The sequence below is a fragment of the Podarcis liolepis genome (genome assembly GCF_965112155.1).
Source record: "Podarcis liolepis genome assembly, chromosome: 3".
In the NCBI taxonomy this organism is placed as follows: domain Eukaryota; kingdom Metazoa; phylum Chordata; class Lepidosauria; order Squamata; family Lacertidae; genus Podarcis; species Podarcis liolepis.
The window spans coordinates 50,950,956-50,962,338 of NC_139557.1; the positions used below are offsets into that span (position 1 = coordinate 50,950,956).

Genomic DNA, 11,383 nt, shown 5'->3' on the forward strand with positions numbered 1-11,383 from the left:
GATGGCAGCACAGAGAGGCAGCAGTGCTCATCTGACCTCCAGTCACTTGGTTTGCTGCTGAATACCGGGATGGAGAGGGGAAGGGGGAGAGGTGAAACAGCGGGCAGGTCAGTGCAGTGCAAACACACCAGTGGAGCCAGTCCAGCATTCCTGCTGGTACATTGATCTTCTCCTTCCTGATGATGCTTACAGATAGTGTAAAGAAATAAACAATTGAAAGACTCAATACTTGTAGTATCATTTGCTCCCATGAACCCTTGTTATCTTTCCCTCTCCTTTCCCTCCCCCTCTGCTGCATCTTATCTTCACTGATCCCTTCCTCGCTCCTCTGTCATTTGTCTTTCTGTCTAGCTCAGTTAAAATTTAGCTTGAATCTTCTACACTTCTTCCCCTACCCATATTGGTCTGTAAAATAGCATGTAGGAAAGATAAACTTCATGGATCAGTCCATTTTTATAATATGCCTACGGTTCTTTGCTGACCACCATCCATTCCATGATTCATTGTATATTCTGAATTTTATATTATTTGTAGACCGTGAAGTGGTTTTCTTGACAGTATTTTTGAATTGGGACTTCGTAAAGAGTTAGTTACTGCCAGTTCTTCATTTAATTCATTGTGTCAGTGCCTTGTTTCTGGTGGACTAAGGTAAACACTAAGAGAATTGGCAAATCTCCAATGACAGACATTGCTCTGGTAGATTGGAGATGGCATGTCTTTGAATACCAGTTGCTGGTCCTGTTCATGTCCTGCTTTCAGTCCTCGCATAGGCCACTGTGAGGAAAGGATGCTGGAATAGATGGGACTTTGGTTTGATCCAGTAGGGCTATTCATACATTCTTGTGTAAATATACAAGCAAACATGCACCAAATGTATGCTCACATATGTCAGCCTCAAACACACTCAGCAGACAGTCTCTGGATATGTAAATGCCTGGCTGTTCACCTGCAACTGTAATGGACATCTGCCTAGCTGTGCAGGTCCAATACACTTTGTTTGTATTGGAAAGGAGCAGGAAAGTGGCACACTTCTTACCAGATTATGAGTAGTTAGAAGAAGCACAGATGTATGAGAGTTGTCAAAATCTCTTTGGTGGCATGAAGCACAGGCCCTGCGCTGGTCATTCTCGTTCTAGTCCCAAATTGCACAAGCATGTACAATGACCCATAAATCCTTTTTTTTATTTGAGGCCACCTTTGAATAATGAAGAAATCCCCCATTTTTTGATGCATAGAGCAAAAAAATGCACCTGTTAAGCCTCTTATAGTTTAAGAAAATATTTATCTTTTGCAGATGCTACAATTGTGGTGGCCTCGATCATCATGCTAAGGAATGTACACTACCTCCACAGCCAAAGAAGTGCCATTACTGTCAGAGTATCATGCACATGGTGGCGAACTGCCCACATAAAACTGTTCTGCAGCAGCCCACTAGTTATCAGGGAAGATACGAAGCAGATCCCCAGCCCTCAGGGGCTTATGGCTACACATCTCCATCCTATTCTCAGGAGGGAAGAGCAGATGTCTTAGAACGCTCAGGCAGGTCACCGCAAGAAGCTGGAGCATCGACTAAATTATCTCCATCGCCCGAAGAACAGAGCCGGAAGGGGCCTTCTGTTCAAAAAAGGAAAAAGACTTAGAGCTTTTGTCTTTCATCTCCTTTACCCTCTTGGGACGTCTACCTCATTCAAGCACAAGGAGAATAATTCCACATATCATGCAACCAACTTCAACTTTTCACTTCTGCTGAGAAAACTGTGGTCATTCTGAAAACAACCAGACCAGTCACTCCAAGCAAACTTCATTTGAACTGAGTTTCCTCTATATTATTCAGCTGCTTCAGACGTCACAAGAAACCATGACTTACTGTGATGAGGATAAGCTGCAGCAAGCCTTAGGATCACACACTTCCCACAATTCCCTGCGACCTCCCTCCCTGTCCAGCACAGCTGCAAGGAGCTGGGAAGCTTCTGGTTTTCTTCTTGATTATTTGCAGCTTGATGTTTTGTCCAAACTGGGGTTAATCTTAACTGGCTTGTTTGAAATGAAACAAATTCAGATTGAGGGTTATGAGCTGCTAATTTCAGTAAACCATAGTTAAGATTAACCGCCATTTGTTTATTTTTATTTGTAATTTAAAATGTTTTTCGACTGCATTTACAAGCAGAACAAAAGATTATAAATAGTACAAGTTTAAACCACAGGACACACAGCTGAACCTGCAGTTAATCAAACATTAGAATTGCAGCCTTGCCAGAAGGGGAGGTGGGGGTGGGAGAAGCAGGCAACCTGCAGCTCATTTCTGTCCTCATAAACCATCTCTGACTCTGTGCATGTCTTGAATGTATACATGCAACACTCTGTTTCCTTGGATACCCATTGGAAAGCAATAGTCTGAGTAATTTTTGAATAGGCATTCCTGGATTTTTTTCTTTAATGTATCATTGCTATTATGGAAGAAAAAGAAAGGGTGGGGAAGAGATCACAACTGTTATTTCATGGAAGCCCAAAGAATTTTTGCTACTTAAAATTGCCATTGCCATGGCCATGGTACTGAAGATATTAAGACATCCATGTAGGGTTCAGGGTAAGGCTTTTGAAAAATAATAATTTCTTGCTCCCATTATCCAGGATAGCGTTGCTTTTTATAAACTTCTCACCTTGGAAGGGTAATGTCTTGGTTTAAATAACCCTCAGAATTGCTACAAATGTTTAAAGAATAAAGGTATTCCCCTCTCTTTCCCCTCCCCCAAAGACTATGAATGTGTAGTTTTCTGTGCTGGTATCTCAAATATTGTATTAAATTAATATGGTTTAAATGCAGGTGAGGTGACTTTGAGGCAGAATGTATACATTGATATGATTGTTTAGAGTTGTATTGAGATACCACCTTGAATCTTTATTTTGTGCAAATCTTGAGGCGTTATGAAGGCAGCAGTAGCAATTAGCATTTTCTTCTGAGTCCGTTTTTACTGATTACATGCTATATAAGTGAATAGATTTTTACATCTTTTGAAAATTGAACACAGGTAAGATTTCCTGTTTGCGTCTTGATTCTATTTTGAGAGACTGGACTTAGACCATTTGGCCTTTTAATGTTACAAATGTCAAGCTTTAATATTTACAGTGCAATGGGAATTTTGAAGCAGGTTTACTTAGAAGTAAGTTGCATTGGGTTCAGTGGGGCCTACTCCCATGGAAATTGGGCGTAGCAATTCAGCCTTTTTAAAAATTCAAAATTTAATAATACTAAAATTGTAATCTTCATGCACACTAGATTATTAACAGTTTCTGAAGTTGCCAAACTGATTTGATGTTGAAAACTCCAATTTATAGTGAGATTAGAAAGCCAACCAATCAATTGACTGCCTATTATTTGATCATTAACCCCAAAATAATGCCGTGTCCACCATAGATATGTTTCTTCTACTCAGCTGTTGATCATTAGAATATTTCTTCATCCTATTGAACATAAAGTGTTTTTTTTTAAATACTTTGCAACCAATCCCCTGCGTTAATATTAATAGACATATAGGCTCTGGAATATTCATTAAGACTACTCACGGTTAATGACCTTGGATCTGTAGCCAGTGCTTGCAGCTAGCTGGAGTGTGCTTTCTATAAAGCCCCATTACTAAATTGTCACACATCATTATGCATAAAGCTCCCATGTGCATTACCAGCATTTTCTTTGAGGTGTTTGCTGCATTTTTTGCCATTCTGAAAGATGCAAGCATGTTGTTGTTGTTTTTCTTTTTAAGTTATTTGCCTCCTAGACAGTGGCAGCTGCTGTAGGAACAACCCAATGAAACCTTGGTTGTGTGTAAAATAATTCCCGTGAAAATCTTGCCGGAACATTTCCCCTCAACCCATTGCTCACCTACCTGAGAGTAAGCCCATGCAAACTCAGTGGGACTTCCTTGTGATTAGACCTGTGTAGCGTTGCACTGTGAAATGCTTTGACCAGAATCTTCCAAGCACCGTTTTATCTGTTGTTTCACTGACAGCAATATGACTTGTTTTGATAGGCCTCCAGTCAAGTCTGATGTAACTCCATTCGCTGCATCGGAGTTACGCAGAGAAGACATTTGTTGCTTGCTGGAGGACCCAAACCCTGAATTATTCCTCCTGCTGCTGCTGCTGCCGCCGCCACCTCTCTCCCCGCCCCCCACCTCACCGCAGAAAATGTATATGTTTCAGCGACCTCAGTAACAGGCACAAAACCTATGTCCCTTTGCTTGAATTCCATGACAGTGTTTGAGGGGGGCGGGAATCTCAATGGTTTATACTGAAGTTATTGGTGTGCTACGATGAAAAGCTTTTTGTTTGTTTTTTTGACGATACTGAATGTGATTATATGTATAGAGGAGTACTTCCTTGCGTTATGTAAGGATTGTAAACTTATTTAAGTTATGTAGACAAATCAAAGTGGCATTGCATAACCTTTTAGCAGGTATGATAACTGGGTTAAACAGCAACAATGCTAAACTTAGGTCACTTTGAAATTGTAAACCAAAGTTCCTTGACCATTACATATAGTAAGATGGAAATGGTGGATTTGAAAACTGGCCATTCCTCTGTTTATATACCGTATTTTTTGCACCATAACACTCACTTTTTTCCTCCTAAAAAGTAAGGGGAAATGTCTGTGCGTGTTATGGAGGGAATGCCTACGGGTGGCATGCCTACGGATTTTCCTCCTCTAAAAACTATGTGCGTGTTATGGTCAGGTGCGTGTTATAGAGCGAAAAATACGGTACTTTAAAATTCCAGACCAGAAATTATTATGAAATGAATAAATTCTAGCAGCCACAGACTGAATTGCTGAGAGCCTATCAAACCTATCTTATTATTAAAAAGTTTACATTTTATTTTTATATATCGGAGGATGGTCATTATTACAAAATAGCCTTCTCAGGACAAAGGACCTTGCTCAGGGAAAATGCCATGTTAATCTTCTTTTATTTTTGTTTTACAGATCACTTGCTTTTACTTGCTTGCTTGCTCAAAACAAACCAAAAAGAGACATTTTATAATATATACATGTTATGTGCTGATGATAGTAGCTACCTCTGTTTACATATAAAGGAGTTTCTGATAACTCAAAATATCAACCTTTTGCATTATGCTTTCCCGTTGAAACAGAAGTACAGTGGTGTTCCTGTTTTTAAGTGAACGTTTATGACTTGGCATTCACAAGTGCAGCTGACTTTCAGAATTGTGAGCAGAGCAACTCCTCACCATTTCTGAAATTCCAAGCCACATTGTTTGCATAGGGGATAGCAAATTTATTCTGTTTACAAGCAAACAACTACCTCATACTTGCCACAGAAGCAACACCTTTATGCTGTTTAGGACTTAAAGGTGGCTGTTGGTCCTATGGTACATACCAGTTGTTGTTTTTGAAATTATTCTGCAATTAATACAGCTTTCACTGCAAAATGTTAGGGCAAATATGTATGTAATTTAAACATGATGTGTCCATTTGAAATGATGTGAGAGTCTCTTTAAAGTTTAGATTTGCTTTTCTGCCTCAAAGGGAAAAGGGGGCTGTTTCACACACAAACGCCACATGTGAAGGTAACCGATTTTCTGGGGAAGAAACAGCATGTGGCAATTAATTGAATATCCCTGGATTACAATTAAATTACAAACATGTTGTTGTTGGTTTGGGCCAACAATTACTCAAATTATCTGCTTTAAATAAATATAAGCAGCATACACACACACACACACACACACACACACTTGGGCGTACTCTTAAATGTAAGGAATATTACATTTCCACTCATGCCCCACTTCAGTTGGTGAAGTAATTTGCCACCCAGCTGTGCCACACCAAAAATTCTAGTTGCTTTGAAGCAACTCTTGAAAATATGCACTCCTGGCTTTTAGTATTTTGACTATGGGCAAGCCCAAGTAAGCAATCAGTACCTGGTCCAGATCTGAATAACCAGCTTTAAACATAACCATTTCAGACAAATAGGCCATGTTTTGTCAGACTTGAGAATGAGCCTTGTCCCTGTACTCCTACTTCCCTCTTCCACTTTTATGCTCAGCTTTGAAGAAGATACCATGATTTGTTGAACCAGGAAACTAGTTTAAAGATCAAACCAGGATCAGATCTTTGTTTATAAGCAATGCTTTAACTAGGAGACTGGTTTAAGAAACCACATTAGCCCCATTCAAACATTCTGTTTCATGCAGTTATGGTTGCATAGAGTGGAAGAGCAAGACTGTAGCCACAGCTCCTGTTGTAGCCAGTGTTAGAAACTCAGATATATAATCTAATCACCAATTGGCACCTTAAACCTATGTTACAGTCACCACAATGGAATGTCTAGGTGCCTTTCTCCCTGTTTTTGTAATGGAGTTTATTATCATGATAGTTTGCTTTCCCCAGTTGCCAGCCTGGCATCCAGAGATCTCCACGTGGTCACAATTGGACCCACACCAGTCGCAAAACATGCCTGGCCCCTGGCTAATTTCTAACATTGGTTGTAGCCACTGCCAACCCTGTGTAGGTTCTATGCAGTCCTTATTTTCTGGGGTACGCATACCCCTAAACATTTTGTGAATCTTAAGTTTAGCCTCATTAAGGGACAGTATTTCAATATGAGTAAGAAAATGAGAGCATCCCTAAACATTTTTGAGGGGGAGAAAGCACTGGTTCTATGTATGTATGTAGCTTCCATATGTAGGTTCTACATCTGTTGGTTCCCCTTTTGACTGAGAACCCTGTGCAATCTGGATTTTAGATCCTGAAGTGAAGCTTGCCTATTTAGAGTGCACTTCCTTCTTCAGACCTCACCTCTCTGGATGGCAGCACAGGAGCATGGCCAGCAGACAATGACCTGCTCTCCCTCTCATGTTCTTGAGCATTCTTCCCAAATGCGCTGACAAACAGGGCTAATATCTTCTTTGAAACTGGTCTCGAGGTGGGAAGGGGCAAGGCTTGTTCTTGGACCATGACTGTTGCATCTGAATCAGGCCAAAATAATGATCTTAAGATTGGTGTCAACATCTTGAAATATTTGTGTGTACACACTAGCAGCAAAATTCAAATGGTCAGTTTTCCATTTGAGTATCATGCTAAGGAAACTATTGTACTCTCATTCTGGATGGTATCCTGAGCTTCTGTTGAAATTCCACTTCGTTAAACAGCATGAACTTTGAACAGCACCCCTGGGCCAATGTTTCAAGCAACAAGCTTGTCAGATTAGATGAAGTGGGGCTCCCAACCAGCACATGTCTCCCCTGACCCCAGGAATGGAGCCCCTCCTCCCCTCCACAAACATATCATAATTGATCTTTGATAAAGTGATAGATAGACCCGGAGAGCCTCTCCAGACACAATATTGAAGTCAGCAGGGGTTGTGCCACTGAATTGACCCCAAATACTATGTGCACACTTGCATAGCATCTCTTGGAAAGACCATTCTGGAAGGGAAAAGACAACAGGATGATTACTTATGTGCTCTTTGGGCACTAAAATTGGCTCTAAAAATGTGACATTTTGCCAAATAAAGGCTACTCAATTTTTTAAAACTTTCTTTCATTTGTGCTAGTGCTATCCCAAAGTTACTTCTAGTATGTAGTTTTGTGGATGGAGACCTATGAAAGTGTTTATAGACCTTGTGACCTTCTTTGTAAGAAAAATGATAAAGAACATGGGAAGATCTCATTAAGTCTTAAAGCTAATTTAAATTAATTTATCTCTAAGAAATGTTTATCATAAAAATATATGTGTGTGTGTTTTTCTTCCCCATGCGTTATGGTTATAAAAGTAATTTGGGAAAAGGTGTAAGTGTGTGCGGATGCACTAAATTTAATTTTACTAGATGTCTTTAATGAGATTTGATTATTTTGTCTTTGCTCGCTTTTAAAGACTTGTTAAATGTGTCTTTTTTCTGTTTTATATGAACAGCCTGGTTGTGTTACTTCTGTCATCATGACTGGTTAGTAACAAGATGTTGGCACTGGAAACTCTTTATTGTGATCATGGAGCTGTGTGTAGTTCACTGGCTCTGTTAAGCAGTATTTGTTGGGGAAAACAATTTGCAATCCCTTGGCCAAATTCAGCCACCTGGAGGTAGTAGGATCTGTCTCTGCCGCCCCCCAACTGCCAAGCCCAGACACAAACCTGGGGTGTGGAGGAGCAGATACAGTAGCATCAGGGCCTAACAAATGAACATTTTGAGGGTGCCCTAATCCACTTGGTGCCCCTCCAATAAAACTAGTTTCCAACTAGGCTTTTCTGACGTTCATTTTGAGGATACAGCCACTACAATAAACTGCATATTAGAAAGTATTTGGACACTTGCTACAATTGTTGCTAACCTAAAATGGGCAGACTAACTAAGGAAGAACATGATGATGGTTTTGACTACCTCTTGCATTTTACTACTTTTTAACTAACAAACTGGTTTCACAAGTATTACCAGAGTAGCTTGACTCTGTATGTTGCTAATGGTAAACCCATAGCCAGAGACCAAAGTGAACACAGATATCTATGCGTCTTGAATATTGTCTTTTTATCTAGTGCTTTTAAAACTATCCTCTGTAGTATATAGATTACCTTATGGTCCATTTTGATTCATATTTTGTTTACAAGGTATAATTTTTTTAAAAAAAAAATCACTTGAATCGTTTGAGTCTTTTAAAAGAAAAGACAGGGAGTTGTTGATTTTTTAAAGGCCATTTTTCACATGTTTACTGTCTCTGTCTCATTGGACTGAAGCACTGATTGCCTTTCTACATATCCTGTATTTTATATATTTTTGTTTAATGCCTATTGCCTACTGTTATTATTTCTATCAATCATCGATTTGTGACTGAGGTTTAAAAAGATTACATGATGAAAAATAAAACATATAACGTTGGCATTTACCAATGGTTTCTGAAATTTTGTTATGACGTGCATGAAGGATGGGAAAGAGAGAGAGTGTTTATCTTTTTTTTAATAAAAAAAGCATTTGCATTAGCTTAAATTCCCTGTGTTTTCTGAACATTTTCTTGATGTCAATTCATCCTCCTTAATGCTCAGTTAACTAGAGGAAAGACAAACCAAGTTTGAGATTGTTAACACTTTAGAAATACTACTTGAATGCTTTGGTTTTGAGAATGGTAAGGAAATAGTAACCAAGGGATGTTAAGGGGGGGGGAGTGCTTGGATGAACCACTGTGGCTTCTTATTTTCTTATTACATTTATGTCCCATCTTTTCCTTTGTGGAACTCCAGGTGGTGCACATGGTTCTGTCTCTCCACCCTGTGAGATAGGTTAGGCTGAAGGGCAGTGACTGACGGTTCATGGCTCAGTGGGGATTTGAATGCTGTCTTGCTTCCCATGTCCCATTCCAAAACTGATCACTCATAATGGACAAAGGTTTATGCATGCAGAGGGAAAGGGACATGAAAGGGTTAAGTTAGATGGGCACTGCTGGTTCATTTTGGGTATGTTTTTCCTGCACCTGCAGCTAGTTAAGCATGTGAGAGTGAGTCAGCACAATCTCAAGTATAACTACACCTGTGTTTGAAGCAAGCTTGCACTTGGCCCCTGCCCTTAGCCTAGTCTGTGTTGGAACAATGCAAGGAGACTGTATGCTGCTGCTGTGGAAGGACACTATATTACAGCTGTAGGTAACCTACAATCTGTGAAACTGCCCTAGACTGTCAGTAAAGGGACTGACCTTACCTAGAACTGTCTGAAGTTTTTCTGTTCCATCGGCACACTCTGCAGGCGTGTTGAATGGGCACTCTGCACATACCCCAACAAGGTGTGGGGCCCAGCACAGTGCTTTTGGACCCACACAAGTTCCAGAAGTCTTGTTCCAGTTTTTCCTCTCCTGGACTCCAGAGGTTGCAGTGGGGAGGAAAAGCTAGTGGTGAGGCTGGTACGAGCTGGGAGCTGCTTGGGTGTCTCTGGCTGCCAAAGGCTTGGAGAAGAAGCAACGGTGAGGAGGTGAGCACAATACTGTATTGCAATATTGTATTATGTTTTACTCTTTTTGTTGGGAGCTGCCCAGAGTGACTGGGGCAACCCAGTCAGATGGGTGGCATTATTATTATTATTAAGCATATGCATACATTATGATTGCTTAATAAATTGAGTATACAATTTAAATAATGTTTGAAATGTAGCCTACAACTGCATTAACATTTTTGGGCAGTTGCATTCATTACCCTGCAGATTAGACTTGTGATCATCTGCAGTCTCAATATCATTTCCACATATACTGCTGCCACATATACTGCTGCCAAGCCAGGTATCCCTTATCTTATAGTGTGTGTGTGTGTGTGTGTGTGTGTGTGTGTGTGTGTGTGTGTGTGTGTACGTGCACATAAGTGCAAGACTTTGCAATTTTCTTTCCTAAAAAAATATATATTCTTGTTCTCAGCCCAGTTTTCCTGTCTATCAAGGTCAATTTGAATTCTATTACTGTCTTCTGAAATGCTGGTTGTCTATTTGTGTTTTGTGTTCTCTGCAAATTTGATAAATTCTCTCCAGTGTCTGGTTTTTAAATAACATACTTTTTGTCTTACTGACCAAGTCCTGTGCTGTGATCCTGTGATCCCAAAATGCTTGCAACACAAGATCCCCCCAAACATGACTTTAAAAAAGAAGGTGAGCCATCCCTATCTTAGTCATTGATTAAAATATTGAAAAGTATCTGCCACGGGTGGCATCCCACTGAAAATCTCCCTCCAGTTGATGAGGACAACCTTGATGAGCACTCTGAGTACTGTGTTCCAGTCAGCTGTGAATCCACCTGCTATTACTATCATTTCCCCTCACTTAACAGATTTGCAAACCAAAATATTGTGGGGGACTTTTAGCCAATGCTTTGCTGAAATCGTGATAATTTTTGTCTGTGGCTTTTCCACAATCCAATAAGCTAGTAACCCAAACAAAAGAGATAAAGATTAGTCTGGCAGGATTTATTTCTGACAGACCCATGCTGAAGTTTTCAAATGCTGGCCTTGTTATCAAGAGGCTTACAAACCAAACTCCTCCTTAATCTGTTCTGATATCTTCTCTCATATCAAAGTCATATTGGCTCAAAAAAATAAGAGGAAAGATACCAAACCAATTCAGAGACCATTGGATTTTGTCAGTCATTTGAATGTGAATTTCAAGGATAACGTGCCACAATATTTTTCTCATCCTTAACAGGTTTGCGCCAAATGTATTGCTCTGCTTTCCTTTGGGCCACATCAGTGAGGCTGAGTCTTACTGTCTAGCCAGTCCAGGACCTCCATACACACTGCCCAGGCTTGTGACCTGGGGAGGTCACTTCACTGCTGCAAACACAGCTGTTTGACTTCACCTCCAGAGGTGCACTCCATTGTCTCTGAAGACTGACAGATGCCAGCAACAACAAA

The 11,383-nt window shown here is 40.1% G+C and overlaps 1 protein-coding gene across 5 annotated transcripts in view; it reads left to right on the forward strand.

Moving 5' to 3' along the window:
* LIN28B (lin-28 homolog B) overlaps nucleotides 1-2,154 on the forward strand; it is a 91,696-nt gene extending 89,542 nt beyond the window's left edge. For all 5 annotated transcript variants that reach the window (XM_083497718.1, XM_083497719.1, XM_083497722.1 and 2 more), the window contains one exon: nucleotides 1,295-2,154. In XM_083497718.1, the coding sequence (XP_083353844.1) occupies nucleotides 1,295-1,640 (346 nt within the window). In that variant the 3' untranslated portion in view covers nucleotides 1,641-2,154. The remainder of the gene's footprint in view (nucleotides 1-1,294) is intronic.
* The last annotated feature ends 9,229 nt before the right edge of the window (nucleotides 2,155-11,383 follow it).